Source organism: Paroedura picta, chromosome 3, assembly GCF_049243985.1.
Source record: "Paroedura picta isolate Pp20150507F chromosome 3, Ppicta_v3.0, whole genome shotgun sequence".
Classification (NCBI taxonomy): domain Eukaryota; kingdom Metazoa; phylum Chordata; class Lepidosauria; order Squamata; family Gekkonidae; genus Paroedura; species Paroedura picta.
Window position 1 is genome coordinate 164,784,986 of NC_135371.1, and position 18,593 is coordinate 164,803,578.

At 45.5% G+C, this 18,593-nt stretch overlaps 1 protein-coding gene across 6 annotated transcripts in view; it reads right to left on the reverse strand.

Moving 5' to 3' along the window:
* The window catches only part of LRP1 (LDL receptor related protein 1), a 423,359-nt gene that overhangs the window by 362,812 nt on the left and 41,954 nt on the right, over positions 1–18,593 (reverse strand). For 2 of the 6 annotated variants that reach the window (XM_077329218.1, XM_077329219.1), the window contains exon 2: positions 11,435–11,560. The exons of 2 other annotated variants lie outside the window; for them this stretch is intronic. In XM_077329218.1, the coding sequence (XP_077185333.1) occupies positions 11,435–11,560 (126 nt within the window). The remainder of the gene's footprint in view (positions 1–11,434; positions 11,561–18,593) is intronic. 2 more of the 6 variants (XM_077329220.1, XM_077329217.1) reach the window with 1 other exon arrangement.

Below are 18,593 nucleotides of genomic sequence, written 5' to 3' on the forward strand. Positions count from 1 at the left end.
TTCATCCTGTTTAGAAATTCTCATTGTTGCCTCTTTTTTCAAGGCAAACCATTTGCCACCTTTTCTATTTCCCTATAGGTAAAGGTAAAGGTATCCCCTGTGCAAGCACCGAGTCATGTCTGACCCTTGGGGTGACGCCCTCCAGCGTTTTCATGGCAGACTCAATACGGGGTGGTTTGCCAGTGCCTTCCCCAGTCATTACCGTTTACCCCCCAGCAAGCTGGGTACTCATTTTACCGACCTCGGAAGGATGGAAGGCTGAGTCAACCTTGAGCCGGCTGTTGGGATTGAACTCCCAGCCTCATGGGCAAAGTTGTCAGACGGCTGCCTTACCACTCTGCGCCACAAGAGGCTCTCCCTATAGTTATATTCAATTGGGAGGCGTTGGAGTGAGAGACGTGATGCGTTTTGAGTTTCCATTGTTTTAAAACTCTACAGTTACAAAATTTCGCAGTAGGATGTCACAGGAAAGGACAGAGTGTGATAAGAAAGAGAGGGGGGGGAGGAGTCATACTTAAGAAAACAAACAATGGCTACAAGATCTCTTAGTGAAGTTTAACGATTCAAGAGGAGAACACAGTGTGATGGGAAACTATCGTTTTTTGCTTCCACGGCCCAGTTAAAAAGAGAAACGGAGCAACACTGTTTGACTGGCAGATAGGCATTCAGAAACATCTTTGCCTCCAAAACTCGTATTTTCACTTAATAGCATTTTGCAGCAATTAATATAATTAATACGAGCGAGTAATTTAAATGCCCTTAAGCCGGAGTGGTTTAAGAATTTGATGGAGCCTTAGCACCAGAGCTAGTATAAAGATTTACGAGGACCTAGCAGAGTACAATTGTGGTGGGAGCAGCTAGACTGGGGGCAGAGGGACCCCCCCACACACACAAACACAGTAGAAAGGGGTATCACTCCGAGTATCCTTAAAGAGGGGGCAGGAGGGAGGAGAGAGGCTATGGCCATGGTCCATGGGGGGGAGAGGCACCACATGGGGCCTTTGGAAGTGCAAGGCATGTAGCATGTGCTACATAGATGACCCGTCCATACCCTTTAGGGAAAAAAATACTACCCTCTCCATTAATAGATGAGAAACACCAGGCCTGCACAAGAAAAGGTAACAGTTGTAAAACTGATTTATTAAAATTTAAGATGTGGAAGTTCAGCTCTTTAAGTTTGGCCCAGAGATTTTCTTTTTTCTCTAGCATGTATTTATGCTTGAACGTCGCTTCAGCCCCATATGGAAAATGAAGGTGACAGCCTTAACTTTTTAACCCCTATGTCCCTCCAAAGTTCATGAAGGGAAGGAATCTTTGCTCTCAGTTTGTACGTACACACGCCAGATCTATGTCCAGGCCAGCCTCTGTAAAAATACTACACCAGGGGTAGTCAAACTGCGGCCCTCCAGATGTCCATGGACTACAATTCTTTTGGGAATTGTAGTCCATGGACATCTGGAGGGGCCGCAGTTTGACTTGCAGGGCTCATGGGAGATGTAGTCCATAGACATCTGGAGGACCGCAGTTTGACTACCCCTGTACTACACTGAGGAAATACTCACTCACATTTCATCCTCTTGCTGGAAAAAGCCTGCTTGGTTTGAATGATACCAACACCGCTTGAGTTAAATAGTTCACAACTTCATATCTACCTGAGGTCTTATCAAATCCCCTTTTTGTTTGGATCCAGGCTAAATAGTCCACTGACGGAAGTCACTTCCATCAGTGGAGCACAACGTTCCTGCCTCCCCACACACACACATCCTGCTGCAGCCAATTGATCACCCCAAAATTATGCTTTTGGGATACAGGGGACCTCGGAAATGGCATGAGCGCCAAGACAGAGGTCTGCAGCAGGAAGGGGGAAATGACGGAAATTACAACTCTCCCACCACTAGTGGAAAATGTAGATTTGATCCAGCCTGATCCCACCCAATGGAATAGCTGGGCCAGTTTACCAAGGATACCAAGCAATGTTTTCAGGAGCAGCAGCTAGAAATTTGGGGGCTGCCAATTCTGATTGTGCGGACAGATATCCCTTCCCTCTTCACGTAGCCACAATACCCTATTGGATGCAGGTGAGAAATCTATTTGAACTAATCTTTGAGTTTGTATATATCAGGGGTAGTCAAACTGCGGCCCTCCAGATGTCCATGGACTACAATTCCCAGGAGCCCCTGCCAGCATTCGCTGGCAGGGGCTCCTGGGAATTGTAGTCCATGGACATCTGGAGGGCCGCAATTTGACTACCCCTGGTATATATCCTTGTAGTGCTTTTCACAGAGGGACCAGGTTGATAACCTGAAGAACACGCACAGATCACCCCTTGCTTGATTGCAATGAGTCTGCAGAATTTTTATTTTGGCCAACAGAGTCCCTCAGTAAAACTGTTCTCCTTAAGTAGCTAATTTCGATTCTCCGAGTGGAAACAATGTAGAATCTGCCCCTGCCTTTCACAGGCTATGCCTTCATTTGTAAGGACAGGCATCTGTTCAGATTTATTATCAGGCTCTTGGTCCTCCCAATAATTTCTTCTGCTCCACTGAAGGGCCTGTGAGCAGAGTTCCCTATACGCCTTCCTGAGCGATCTTTTAAGTTTTTTTTTTCCTGACCAGGCTAATCCTTTCCAACACTCTGATGTTTCTTAAGTATTTGAAGGGTTGTCACTGGGAGGAGGGCAGGATGCTGTTTCCGTTGGCTGCAGAGGAAAGGACACGCAGTAATGGGTTTAAACTAGAAGTACAACGATATAGGCTAGATATCAGGAAAAAAAATCACAGTCAGAGTAGTTCAGCAGGGGAATAGGCTGCCTAAGGAGGTGGTGAGCTCCCCCTCACTGGCAGTCTTCAAGCAAAGGTTGGATACACACTTTTCTTGGATGCTTTAGGATGCTTAGGGCTGATCCTGCGTTGAGCAGGGGGTTGGGCTAGATGGCCTGCATGGCCCCTTCCAACCCTATGATTCTATGATTCTATTATTCTCGTTTCCCACTAACATTTGAAAAGAAGACAGAAGAGATCGCCCTGTAACATCAGTGACAAACTTCCCTATGCGGGTGAAGTTATCATATCACAATGATCAGCTGGAAAGGAGTGATTCAAATGAGTAGCTGTGTTGGTAGCACAATGAAATCAGAGTCCAGTAGCACCTTTAAGACCAACAAAGATATAATCAAGGTGTGAGCTTTCGAGTGCAAGCACCCTTTGTCAGACTATGATCTTCTTACATGACAGGGAATATATAGCAAAAATCAATTCTGTTACATCTGTGTCACAATCAGATACAGCCATTGAAAATCCTTTGTCAAAACAGCCAATCAATCCCCTAGAATTCAGTGTACTTTACAAAGAGAAAACAAAGTGTTGCTGGTAGAGAGATCAAAGGCTATCACCTCTCCATATGTTGCTTGCTCCATACAACTGTGAGACATTCCTCCCAGGGAATTGCTGGTCACTTCCCAAGGACAGGGAGTCAAACTCAAAATTCCATTGCAGTGCCATATCTTACAGTCATGGAAAGGAGTGATTTATACATACCATGGACTGCCAACAAGACAGATCAGTGGATTCTAGATCCAATCAAGCCTGAACTATCCCTGGAAGCTAAAATGACTAAACGAAGGCTATCAAACTGGCCATGTTATGAGAAAACCACTGGAAAAGCCAATAAAGTTAAGAAAAGTTGAGGACAGCTGGGAAAAAGGAAGACCCAACATGAAACTTGATCAAGGAAGCCATGGCCCTCAGTTTGCAGACATGAGCAAAGCTGTTAACAACAGGACATTTGGGAGGTGATTAATTCATTGAGCAGCCATGAGTTAGAAGTGACTTGACAGCACTTAACACGTGCACATTATTAACTACTACAAGGGCATCTGATTAGGATGCTAGTACTACTATATATTGTAAGAGGCAATGCTTGCATAGAGCAGACACCTGATTTGGTGCGTCCTGATTTATTGTGCAATCCTAAACAGAGTTTAGGATTGCGCCTCTTGTGGCGCAGAGTGGTAAGGCAGCGATATGCTGTCTGAATCTGTCTGCCCATGAGGTTGGGAGTTCAATCCCAGCAGCCGGCTCAAGGTTGACTCAGCCTTCCATCCTTCCGAGGTCGGTAAAATGAGTACCCAGCTTGCTGGGGGGTAAACGGTGATGACTGGGGAAGGCACTGGCAAACCACCCCGTATTGAGTCTGCCAAGAAAACGCTAGAGGGCGTCACCCCAAGGGTCAGACATGACTCGGTGCTTGCACAGGGGATACCTTTACCTTTACCTTTAAACAGAGTTACAGTCTTGTAAACTCACTGAATTCTTAGAAGGGACTTTGTTTAGGATTGCTAGAAATCTGTACACAAACCAAGGCAGAGAGGGAAGCTGCCACTGTGCGTATGAGCCCAGAATAGAAGAAGGGTTGGTTCTTATATGCCGCTTTTCTCTTCCCAAAGGAGTCTCAAAGCGGCTTACAATCGCCTTCCTTTTCCCAGAACAGACACCCCCTCAGGGAGGTGAGGTTGAAAGAGCCCTGAGATTACTGAAGAAGCAGAGTTGGTTCTTATGTGCCGCTTTTCTCTACCCTAAGAGTCTCAAAGTGGCTTACAATCGCCTTCCCTTTCCTCTTCCTGCAACAGACACCCTGTGAGGTGGGTGAGGCTGAGAGAGCCCTGATATTACTGCTCGGTCAGAACAGCTTTCCCAGTGCTGCGGAGAGCCCAAGGTCACCCAGCTGGCTGCATGTGAGGGAGCGAGGAATCAAACTCGGTTTTTCAGATTAGAAGTCTGCACTCCTACCCACTAAACCAAGCTAGCTCTCCTACTTGGTAATCTCTGGAGCAAGAAAGGCAAGAAAAACTAGAGCCCATCAAAAATCAGTGAAATATGCTGAAACACCCATATCTGAAACTGCACTCCAACTTTGCTCTTTTCATGGGCAACAAAGAGAGGGCAAAGGAAAACACTGCCTCTCCCCCTTCATGCATCATGTTCTCCAAGAAGCTTTATGCTTGCTGAGGAGGCAACTATAATTTACAGGAGCTCTGCATGACTCCCAGCATATCTTGGCTGAAACGTTACCTAAAAATATAAACATTAAGGCAATTATAATAAATCCCAACAAGTTGATCATAAAAGGGGTTGTGGAGGAGGAGGATGCTGGATACAGATGTTCATTCTGTTAAGAACCGAAGTTTTCGGTGAAGGGGTCCCAACACTTTTCCTGGGCTAGATCTAAAAGTATGCCGCACATTTTATTTGCACGGTAAAAAAAAAAAAGCAGAGACATTCATATCCAAACAGCCCTGCACTCTCAGTATAAATTTTGTCTGTCCTACTTGCTGTGAATGGATCTCAGCAAAGTTTTAAACAAAGGAAGCTACCACGATGGCTCTCATGGTACCCTAGTCCCTGTACCCCTTATGCAGGGCTTTGCATTTTGTTCCTGTGTCACTTCCAACCTGCGGAGCTGAGCTCCAGTGTCTTCATCCAAGAGCGGTCAAAAGAAAGGGTCATTTTTATGCAAGAGCAGAAGTGGAGTTAGAAAATTTCCTATGCAAGAGCCGGTGCCTGGGATAAAACCAGGGAGCCAAGAAAGCTCCATACACAAACCACCAGTGTGTTAAAGCCAAGGCCGCCACCCAATCTGCAACAGAGAGGAAAGAGAAATTATTCTGTGTCCCAAGGCTGCTGCACAATACTGGGGCTTGTTGTTGCTGCTGGCGCAGAGCTTGTCCTATCAGCTATACAAATTGCAGAACGAGGGGAAAAAATGAAAGAACAAACTGGGGCTCCATAGCCAAATCTTTTGGCATAGAGGAAGTAGCAATGAACAGGGATGCAAGCTGCAAATTGGTAATGGGGTTGCATTTGTTGGGTTTGTCATGATGCTATGAGCATCATGAGTGACTATGATTACTACAGACATTATCAGAAGTGGTTTTGGCCAAAGCAACGTAGTTTATTAGGAAAAAACTCCTCATGGTTATGCATTGGCTCAGTGTCGGGAACTACTTATGCATTCAATAAATAAATCATCAGGATTTGAAAATTCTGCATACAGTTGTTCAGAAAGGAAGCTCAGAGGATTATGTAAGAATACGACAGGTACCACTGGCAGGTTGCTTTATACAGCTAGAGATGCAACCATACTGAGCTTGTAGTCATTCTGAGTTCACTTTTTTGATTGCCAGTGCTGCTGATGAAGATTTACTGAAACTGGTGTATAACCGGAAGCCTGTTCAGCCTACAGCATTGCTAAATGGATATTTTCTCATCTGAATTGTTTTCTTCTTGCATTCCTAAGATTTGGATGTAAAATAAATAAGTCTTTAATATTTATAGTTTTATATTGTTTATTGATTGATTGTCCATTGTGATTACCCACAGGACCCGGATTTTTGTTTGCTTATACTATTTTTGTGTGCTCCAATTGCTTTTTGATTCAAAAAGAAAGCGGAAAGTCCTGGTTTATATCACTTTTCTCAGATCAAATGGCAGTCAAATTACGGGCAAGCCATGTTCACCTGTCCTCATTTATACACTGTTCTGAAAGGTTTGGATATACATGAATTTTGCCTCTGAGTAACACTGCTTTTACGTGTATCTTGCATCCAAAGTTGGGATAGGACATCTTCCTTTTTACTACCAGAGAATACTCCCATTCCAAACATACAGCAGTCAAATGCAGGAACGGTGTGTACCTTTGTGTACATACTTAAACTGGAAGGAGAGATTTCTTCTGCCGAGTTTTAATTGAAGTTTACAAAATTGTGTTTCACAATTTACAGCCCAACTCACCAGGAATGGGTAACACTGCCTCCTTACCTCATATATCTTCCTAGCCATACTCTTAAACTATTGTCATTCCTCTCTTACGTCGCCAACCAGCAGAGATGTTTGCCAGTACCCCTGAACCCTAATTCAAAATTCCATCCGATAAAGTATAAAGATCACAGCTGAAGCCAAAAACCCAGTCAGTGTCCTTGGGGTCTACCAGATAGCTGGACATGGGTAAGCCACACCCACAACATGACATCACTCGTTTAAAATATTCGACCCAGCACACCCATGCTCTCAAAAGGAAGATGAGAAAGATTTCTTGGTCTCACAAACTCTCACTGAGAACACCCCCAAAGTCCTGCTTTACAGAGGCAAAGTAGTAAACCAGAGGCAATAACTTCTGAGAGTTAAGCCTTTATTTAATCTGTTGTAGCAAAAACAAACAGGAATCTTGTGACACCCTAACGCACAGTGGCAAGCATAAGTGCTGCCAAGTTACAGCCACATTATGGCAATCCCGCAGGGTTTACGAGGCCCAAGACAAACAGAGGTGTTTCCCAGTGCCTTTCTCTATGAACCAACCTGGACTTCTTTGGTGGTCTCCCATTCAGGTCCTAACCAGGGCTGACCCAGCTTGGCTTCCGAGATGTGATGAGATCAGGCTATCCTGAACCACCCAGATGAGGACATCTTAAAACATAGGAAGATTTTATCCCAGCATAAACTCCTGTGGATTACCACCTGCTTCATCTGAGAAGCTCACGTCATCTTCCTATGCTTTAAAGCAGTGGTCCCCAACCTATTTAGCACCGGGGACCACTCAACACCGGGGACCACTCACCGGGGACCACTCAACGCCTTTTACTGAGGCCCGGTGGGGGGGGGGGTAGTTCTCTACTCTCAACCACTGCCCTAACGCTCTCTGATCACTATGGTAATGTTTAAACATCCCTTCAAAATAAGATACAGAAACGCCACAACAATGAACATAAGGAACATTTTATTTTCATGGAAATTTTAACTCATGACAATGACAAATCAATGGGAACCCTGAGCCTGCTTCTCTGCAACGAGATAGTCCCATCTGGGAGGGATGGGAGACAATAACACCCGAAGTGTGTTGCAAAGGCCCGGAGGGGAGAAGGGGTCCTTCGGGGCCCACCTCCAATTAGTCGAAGGACCACATGTGGTCCACGGCCCACAGGTTGGGGATCGCTACTTTAAAGCACCTCGAGATTCCTGGTTTTGTTTTTAATTCCTGCAAAGCTGGGGTACCTAACCGGGTTACTCCACAAGTGCAATGCACCCAAGAGTTATTCACTTTAATGTGTTCAGATTGGCAGCTGAGCCCAAATGAAGCCAACAGTCACTCGAACAACAGCTTTGAAAGAAGGCATCTAAAGAAGAGTTCTGAAATGTGTGTGTGTGTAATTTTTTTTAATGCAGTGGCCAAGGTTCTCACGAGAACACCGTGGGGGCCCATAACCCGGCCCATACTCCAACAGCGGCAAGGGTTACTAGTTGAATTCCGGATCAAGCTTAAGGTCCTGGTAATTACCTTTAAGGTAAGGTGACCAGATTGTCCCACTTTTGGAGGGACATCTGAGGGTACCTGGCAAATTGCAATTATGTTGAAATTAAAAATATATATATTACAATACTATTTTTGCGTTCTGTGCATTCTATGAAACTTTTTGTTGCTCCATATAGACCAAAGTTTTAATCAAGACTCCCCCCCCCCAGTCAATGGTGTCCCACTTTACCAATGTTAAAATCTGGTCACCTTACTTTAAGGCCATATGCTGTTTGGGTCCAGCATACCTGAGAGACTGTCTCTCTGCCTATGCCCCCCCCCCCTCCAAAGAGTACTAGACTCAACTGGCTGGTGATCACTGGTCCCAAGGAAGCACGTTTGGCCTCAACCTGGGCCGGGTCATTCTCCGTCCTAGCCCCCACCTGGTGGAATGAACTCCCAGAAGAGATCTGGGCCCTGCTGGAGCCATCTCAGTTCCGCAAGGCCTGCAAAATAGAGCTCTTCCGCCAGGCATTTGGTCGAGGCCACTAATAACATCTACTGGGGACCCCAGAACCCACTCTTATCTAAATAAATCCACTTTATGGGACTGCATTCATAATTGCCACCTGAACATGTGAAGTTACGTTATGACTGATGATGTTGTGACTGTTGATACAGTTATCAAACTTACCTTGTACTGTTACTCATCTAAAGTTTTCCGTAAACCGCCCTGAGCCACAAGGGAGGGTGGTATATAAATACAAATAAATGAATAAAATAAAAATTTAAAAAACAGTAACTTTCAAAACCCAAGAGACCTACTTCTCCAGCATGGTATCAATCCTAGCCAGAAGTGCAATATAAAACGTGGCCGGGGGAGATACACAAGATGTTCATATAAATGTACAATGAGAAGGAGTAAGATGTTATGCATTCACAAGACAGCTGAACACTCTGGAGGGAAAAATGATTCATGAAAGAATAGTACAACTTGAGTCATAGCTAATTTATATAAATGCCAATCGGGAAAACAAGCAAGGCAGGAGGGGAAATGTTTATGAGGTTGGGAAGGAAACAGAGTCCTACAAGCCCCGAGCTAACTTATTTTAGACCACTTTTCCTTTCACAAAATGCCATTTAAAAAAAAATTAATAAGAATAACCAAACCATGCTGGAAATTTTGCAAGCACTGGCTATGCTAAATACTCTGCTCTGCCACCCGGACAGAGGGGAAAAGCTCCCCAAAGCCCTAGGACACAGAACAACTCTCCCTTTTACAAACTAAATAAACCCAGACACAGCCTTTTCAAAAGCTCAGCCACTGTGCTCCAACCAACACCACTCGCTTTTTGGCAGGGGGAAGAGCAGGAAAGCGAGGAATCGGGAGGCAGTTCTGATTAATAAAGCTCTCACACAGAGGTGTCTTGCATCCAGAGCAGGGGGATGGAGAAGAACAACAAATAAACTCTCTCTTTTTTTCTCTCTCTCTCACCAGAGGGAAAAATATATCACTAAAATCTGTCACTGCAGCTTGATCTTCATGCCATAGCAGTGGCTCATATGTTTAAGGCTCACTTGCTGGAGTCAAACCACCCCTGTTAACCTGCTACGGGGTAGTAAAAGCAATGAAAGCAAGCCTAGATATTGCACCTGCCAGGCATAGCTTGCAATTCAGGATCTGTCCAGAAGCAAAAAGGTGTTGGGCTGGGTCTTACCAACCTTTCCTCGACTTTAAACACTTTTCTCTAGTGCTGCAGCCTTGTCCTACATTGCTTTCGTCCACAAGCCCCACCCCCCATTTAAAAGTGCCTTCAACTTCCCTCTTACATCAGCACAAAACAAAACAGAACTGGTACCACGATGTCTACCTGGACCTGCACAGCTCTGGCTAACCAGTTTGGTGTAGTGGTTTGGAGTGCGGACTTCTAAAGCTGTTCAGACCGAGCAGTGATATCTGGGCTCTCTCAGCCTCACCCACCTCACAGGATGTCTGTTGTGGGGAGAGGAAAGGGAAGGCGACTATAAGCCGCTTTGCGACTCCTTTGGGTAGAGAAAAGTGGCATATAAGAACAAACTCTTCTTCTTGTAACCCAATCCTGTCGGATCTCAGAAGCTAACCAGGATTAAACCCCGATTTGTACTTGAATGGGAGACCACTAAAGTAGTCCAGGGTTGAGACACAGAGGCACGCGACAGCAAACCACCTCCTGCCTTGAAAATCCTATAGGATCCCCATACGTAGGCTGTGATTGTCCTCCACCACACCATGAGATCTAGCAAGTCAACCCACTGAGTCTGCACGCAAGACCACAAAATAAATGCCTTAAACAAATGGGCCCTAAAACCTCATCCATTGTTGTTCCTCTTTATATTTCTGAAACAGCCTACGGGATGGGACGTGTCCGGCTGTCCAAGTCGGAATAGGGCCAATCAGGGTGCAGCCAGCTTTGCCCTGATTGGCCCTGCCCTTGTGGCTCCCGCCCTCCATCCTTGGACTCTCAGATGCCTCAGTGCCTGGAAGCAGCAGCAGGTAAGGGGAGAGGGCCCTGGGCGTGGTGGAGGGCTTGCTAACGAGGGCCTCTTGGCCTGCTAGGCTGGGCCTGCTGATGAGGGCCTCCTGGCCTGCGGACTGCCTCCTAACGAGCTGCCCAGCCCCCGCCCACCCCACTTTATTTGGCTGCGAGCTGCAGCCCAAAGCCACCTTAAGCTGCCTGGCCAGGGGCCAGGGGCCAGAGGAGGTGACCCTTTCAGGGCCTGTTCTTAGGAACGGGCTATGAAGCTAGTACAGTATAATTCTACACAGACTGATTTCACTGGGCTTAGGTTGGAGCAACTCTGCAAAATGAATACACTGCTAATACACAAAGTCTGGAAAAATCAGTGTTGAGCAAATTATGATAGACATACCAGGCAGAGTTTAGGGGGTTGATTGTGACAGCATCTGAATCCCTTAACCTTCCTGGCAGAGAAAGCCAAAAAGCCTCAATTCCCCTCCAAAACCAGATACAGAATGCATAGTGAGACTCTGAGTAATTCATATGGGAAAGAGGGCAGAGACACAGAGAGAGAGAGAGACAGAAAATACAATTTGGCAGTCATTGTGTGCTGCTCACGGCGACTGGTCATCTGTGCAAAATGTTTTTCCTACCCAAAGGCTGGTCCTTGAGCCGGTTCCAGGCGTTCAGGTCTCTCCCGTTAGGCGGTGTAGGTCTAGGCTGAGGCACCCACGCCGCGCTCGGGGAGTTGGGAGCTTTTGCTTTGATGGAGTCTTCTACTGGAGAAATAAGAGGGTCACTCTTTGCTTGGGTTCTTCTCCACAAACTCTTTAAAGTGCATCCCCCGCCCCCCAACCCGAGCCTTAATTAGATACACAGCTTGAACACCAGGGGCGTTGGGTTGAAATAGACATCCATGGAGCTGCTTATGGAATAAGGAAAGAGAGAGAGAAATGGAAAATATACCAAAATGTCGCTCAAGGTACCAAGGGCTCCTTAGCAAAAACAAGTCTTCGTGTTTTCCAGGTCCTTAGTGGTGGTTTACAAACACACTTTGGCTCTGCTCACCACTATCTCACCCATTAAAAATGAAGGAGAGCCTTATTATAAAAGGGAGCCGGACTCCCATGACTTGCAAATTTTGTCCAGGCCGAACTTTGGCTTCTCCTCTGTCTCCTTTTTTTCCCCCCCCCCAGTTTTTCATCAGAAAGAAGCAGAAATTTTGCACATACAAAAAGTAAATATGCTTCCTTTCCTATTAAAACTAAGGGGCTTTTTTAACAATTTTAACACAGAACTTTTAATTTAGCACTTAGCATACACAACTTGGCAAGCAGAAATGCCATTCCATAAGAAAATCTGCAAGTGTGCCCAGTACTTGAGAAAAAGTTGCAAGCTGCTGCACCTTATTATCATAATAATATCCATTGCATATGGATCTTAATTTCTGCCATCTGAGAGATGGAAGAAAAAAGCTAAAATTCTGTAGAGAACAAAAGGACGTAGATGATTTGAACAGAAATACTCCTACATAGTCACAATTGGTGGTCACAAAAGGCAGAATGACCAGCGTATTTTGATATTGTTGAACTTTATAAGCTTGAGAATGCTGCATTCATTAGAATGTATTACCACTGAACACATTGAAGCCTAACATATTTAAATTTAAACACACAAAAAGTATTCCTGAAAATGTTACATATGTATTTTGAGTAGAACCTTGTCATTCATTTCGCTCTTTCCGATAGCAGATTGGAGATCTGAACTCAGGTTTCCCAGGTTGTAGACCATTAATTGCTATTCCACACTTCCTCTCAAGGACTTCAGAATAGCTTCCTCAAACCACAAAACTGGCAGGGAAACAAATTCGCAACCTGTACGGTTGCTTTCTCCCCTCTATGCGAGAGCGTCCCCAGAACAGGAGGGTGAGAAATGAGGGTTGTGCGCTTCGGCCACCAAAGCGGCCATCCAAGGCCGAAGCAGCCAGCGCCGTGACACGGGGGGGGGGGCAGCATGCAACCTGGCGCTCTGTGCCTGCGTGCGCCGTCGACTGGCGCATCAGAGCCGGCGCCACACACCTCCCCCCTGCGCCATCCGACAGCCACTTCGGCAGCTGAAGCACGCAACCCTTGTGAGAATCTTGTTTTTCCTCAGGAGCAGCTCCCATTTCAATGACCATTCAGCCAGAACAGCCACCAAACGGAGGTGGATGAAGGATCCTGGACCCTCAATATGAGCCCCCAATATGAACATGTCTGACCTTTTGCATGGAGGATCACTATGTTTCAGCCAATCGTTCTGCCTGAAATGCAGTAATCCAAGAACTTCCACCAGATATGATACAAAGGATGTCAATGATCCAAGAATACCTGGAGTGCTTTTGCCAAAAAATCCAGTAATATGCTGCTGGAATCACCTTCATTTCTGTGCAGCAGCCCATTGGTTGAAGCATCTATACCTCTGTCCATTCAAGAGAAACAGAATGGCCTAAGTATAACGGAAAGGCCTGCTAAAAGCTGACAACCCACCCTTTGAACTTCTTGAAGAGCTGTGACTCAGAGGTAGAGCATCTGCTTGGCACACAGAAGGCCCCAGGTTCAATCCCAGGCATCTCCAGCTAAAAAGCTCAGGTAGCAATGAGTGATGTGAAAGAATCTAAGATCGTAGTTGCTGCCAATTTGAGTAGACAGGACGGACTTTGATGGACCAATCCTCTAATTCAGTATAAGGCAGCTTCATCTCTTCATATCTTCACATGAACTCAGTGGAAACAACCCACTGCCCAAGGACTCATATGCTCCTCTCCCCCACTGCATGTACACATTTTCCCTTCCGTGTTTGTCTGTGGAACTAGAAAAGAGCAAGAATCCAGTAGCACCTTAATGACTAACAAAATTTGTGGCAGCATATAAGCTTTTGTGAGTCACTGCTCACTTCTTCAGATCCTTCTACTTAGAGTCAGCTATGGTTTGGAGTTACATAGCGTTAGATAATCCATAATCATGGAGTTACTGTAATCACAGCTACAGACCAATTTAGTCCTCTAGAACAGCCTGTCAGATTAAGTGTGGAAGGCTCTTTCAACGGTTGTATTCAGGAAGGCATGCAGCAAACAAGGTTGCACTTACCTGTAACTGCTGTTTATTGAGTGGTCTGTGCAGGCGCATATGGGACTGCATAATTGCAGAGCAGTTGCAGAGAGGAACTTCCAAGCTTTTCTGAAGAATCTTCTAAACTCAAGAGTGCTCCCCCTCCCCTCTAGATAATGTTTTTCCTACCCAAATGATCACAAGACATAGGCAGCCTTCCCTTCGCAATCATGAGGCAGTCTACATGATGGCAGCCTACAGGGAGAAAAGGAGGAAGGGATGTGTGCCTGCATAGAAGACCACTCAATGAACAGCAGTTTATTAATTTATCATTAATTTGACTTCTATGTTGCCCCTCTTGGGCCGGTGTTAAGTTACAAGTTAAGTGCAACCCTGTTTTCATCTTCATGGCTTCTGTGCAGTCTTACATGGGAAAACAGCAAGCTCGCCTGCCCTAGAAGGACAGTGTAGACAGATCAGTGCAAAATTGCCTGCAACACTGCTTTCTCCATTGCAGCTTCATTTCTGGAGACCATGTTCACTGAATAATGCTTAATGAGTATGGACCAATTCGCTGCCTTACAGACATCTTCCAGGGCAATTCTGTATGGACAGCATTCTGAATTTTGGGACATTCAGGACCACTTGCCCCAGCCTTTTTTTGTCAATGGCAAAGTATCTAGAAAAGAATCCTTTTGATTGACCTTCCGGGCCAGGTTTTATAATTGCTCATTTGGCTAATGGGGAGATTTCCTGTTAGGAAAAGGGTTGATTTGCAGAATTGGCCTGAATCACATTCAAGTGGAGGCGGTGATTTGAAATCCAGGAAGCAACCTATTTTTATTATGGATAATAATAATACCCGGGAGTCAAAAGTAATTTGCTACAATTTGTCAAAGAACCTGGACAACCTGTCCAAAAGCTCACAGTCTGAGCCTAGTCAGCACAATGGGGCACTTCTCATATGCTGGTTCCTAGGTGACCAAGAGAAATTCCTCCCACTGCTGTCTGAAATGAAAGTCTAGGATTCTATCAACCCGGCCCGCCCTAGTAATGTGTGGTAACAACTCCGGTCCACTTCCTTATTTATACACAAGTGCCACCAACTCCTCCATCTGTCTTCCATTTGTCTCCATTAACTCTGGAAAGGCTCAAAACAGTTTTGTTTTTCTTTTGCGAAGGCCTTAAAAGCTCACCAGGACAATGTTTGAGAACGTGAGTCGGGTGGCCTGCTCCCACCGCACTCAAGATTGCATGAGCAACACTTTAATCATCCCAAGCAGATATTCCTCTAGCTTCACCTTAAGCCCTTCCATTGTTTAAAGCCTCTAAAGCCAGCCCTGGAAACATGCACCCCCATATAATCTGGTCGTCAAAAAGGCTTTCCCTAATACTTAACTTCAATCTTCCTTCCTGTACCTTAAGCCCATTCTGAAAACTGCCTTTTATGCCTCCTCGGGTCTGAACATGCCCAAATCCTGTTTCGTTTCTCCACTGCTCTTTACATTCCATACCTTTTATTATCTTCATCACCTTCCTATGACCCACCACTGTTTTCCAGTGAGGCACGAAAACCCAGCACTTAATACAGTTCTCTGAACAAGCAGAATGGTCAGTTTGCAAATTATCTCATGGAAAAGTCTTTCCTGCATTTATAGGATTACTCTAGGAATGGAATGAACCACATATGCCAAGCTAGGCCATTTCAGGTCGGGAGCTGTAAATTTGTTTATTTATTTATTGAGATTTATACACCACCATTCGCCAAAAGGTATCACAGCAGTTCCTAATAAAATATAAAATCGCAGTAAAATCACATAAAACACCATAAGTACCCATTATTACAATAAAAAGATGGCATTCTATCCTGTGACTCTCCCCGCTTGTTCAGAGAGAGGTCAGTCGTTAGTTCCGTAAGAGAGAGAGGAGAGAAAAACTGGCCGATGGATTAGGGATCTTGGATGGAACCCGGGCTCTGCCCTGGCCTCAACCATACGCCTGGCGGAAGAGCTCCGTCTTACAGGCCCTGCGGAAAGATAGTAGTTCCGACAGGGCCCTTAGCCCCTCCGAGAGCTCATTCCACCAGGTTGGGGCCAGGACCAAAAAGGCCCTGGCCCTGGTCGAGGCCAGGCGAACGTCCCAGGAACGTTCAGACAGTCAGTAGATTCATACCCGCAAAGCGGAGAGCCCTGCGGGGGGCATAAGTAACCAAGCGGTCCCGCAGGTAAGTAGGACCCAAGCCGCGTCCAATAGCACCTTAACAACCGACAGCGTTTTCCAGAGTATAAACTATCAGGAGTCAAAGCTCCCTTAGTAGGATACAAATAGGAATGAACATCCAACAGCCTGTATATTGAAGTTACAAGGCAGGAGAGCTGTTACATATCAGGACCAATTCAGGAAGCAGAAGCACAGTGCAAAACATAAATTGGTTTAATTTGAGCTGAGAGAGATACATCATGGTTGGAAATACAGAAAACCTGCATTTGTAGCAAAATAAGAAGCCTAAGTTCTTATTCAGTCCTAGAAGGATGCATTATCCCGAACTTGTTTATAAATACAAGATCAGCAATCTTGTGTTATAATCTTTGTTGGTAAATGGACATTCTTACGTCAGTAATGAAATGTCAGAAAGTTAAAACCTTTCACTGACATCTTTAATTACAGGTCTTTTCCAATCTTTATATGGGGGGGGGAACGGTGGGGAGGGGGGAAAGAGTCTGACTTAAATAGTGAAAGAGGTAAACTAATGATAGATTAACCAGCCCACTTAATGTTTGATAATTTGTCCCCTAAATTACTTTCTTCCTCATAGTTTAAACCAACATTTTACAACTTTCTGGCCATGGAGGTACCGCTGAAAGGTACCAGGAAGTGATGTCAACTGGCCACACCCCCTGGAAGTGAGAAAAGCCTCAGCCGGCAAAGGTTTGAATGGCCGGGGCCCTCTCCTTCCCACTCCCTTCAGGTTCATCATTGGCCACTTTGGGAGGGGGTAGGTCAACCTGCTCAAATAAGGATAGACATTAAAAAAAAAAACTTTTTCTTTCCTCTACACTCAGCCAGAAATGGCAGGCAAAGGGTAAGAGGGCTCTCCCCAGCTGCCATTTTGAATATCCCCACTTCGTGGTACTACTGAAGGGCCTTTGCAGTACCATCTGATATCACTGGGGAAGGCACTGGCAAACCACCCCGTATTGAGTCTGCCAAGAAAATTCTGATGACGAAAACTACCAGCACATAGTGCGCACCACTGCTTGGGTGGCAGAGATCTTGCTTTTTCTCATGCTTCTCATCTAAAGGTAAAGGTATCCCCTGTGCAAGCACCAGGTCATGTCTGACCCTTGGGGTGACGCCCTCTAGCTTTTTCATGGAAGACTCAATACGGGGTGGTTTGCCAGTGCCTTCCCCAGTCATTACCGTTTACCCCCCAGCAATCTGGGTACTCATTTTACCGACCTCGGAAGGATGGAAGGCTGAGTCAACCTTGAGCCGGCTGCTGGGATCGAACTCCCAGCCTCATGGGCAGAGCTTTCAGACTGCATGTCTGCTGCCTTACCAGTCTGCGCCACAAGAGGCTCTTGCTTCTCATCTACAGAGGTAATAAATGTCCACATTATTGTGCCAAGCAGTATATATTAGAAATATCCTCTTTGTGAAACTGCCCAGTAAATTCATCTTGTGAGGAGCCCAAAATCCAAACAGCAAAATCAGGCCTAAACTATCAGATTAAAATCTCAATGGAAAGGTTCTTTTTTTCCATAAACAAGCATTTTGAAACGAGGGAGGGGAGGGAGGGAAGTATTCTGTTTAGTTCCAAAATCTCATTTAACGGCCATTTAAAAAAAAGAGAATTATTTGGCACTATAAAATGTCCCATCCGCTTATAACTGGTAAAAATGATTAAAGAGAGATCTTGTACAGTTATGTCTGGTCTGGAACAGAGAAGTCAGACATTACCCTATCCGTCTTGGCATTCAAACCAGCACATTTCTGCTCAGAGACCAATTACCTGCTTCTCCGACACAGAATGAGCTGTCAAAGAAGGCTAGTTTTGAGCTTAGTGCGTATTTTTTAAAGTTAATATTTATCTTCTTTTGCAAACCTCAGTCATGACGTATATGGTCCAAAAAAAACGCAAAGCTTAAAGGCAATAAGAAGGAATTGGTGGGATTTGATGAAGCAGTATTAAGGCCATTTGCAGTCTGGTCCCCAGATATCAGAGGCACTGCCTGACTCTTTATGCCCCCTGCAGGGCCCTTCGCTTTGCATGTTTGAATCTGCTGGTGGTCCCTGGCCTATGGGACTAGGACCAGGGCCTTCTCGGTCCTGGCCCCTACCTGGTGGAATGAGCTCCCAAAAGAGCAGAGGGCCCTGACAGAGCTGGTGCGGTTCCACAGGGCCTGCAAGATGGAGCTCTTCTGCCAGGTATTTGGTTGAGGCCAGGCAGTGGAAGATCTGGGGCCCCTTTTCAGGATTCCTGGTACATCTATGGCAGAAGGTGCCCCCTGCCCTCCCCCGAGGCCAGCTGTGCGGGGGATGTAAGCAGTGGGCGGTTTCAACTTTCAATGGACTGGTGAGTTGGGAAGGATGAAGATGGATTACAGAATCATAGAGTTGGAAGGGGCCATACAGGCCATCTAGTCCAACCCCCTGCTCAACGCAGGATTATGCTTCCAAGGATTTTTTAACTGTGTTTTATTGAGGATTTATTGTAAACCGC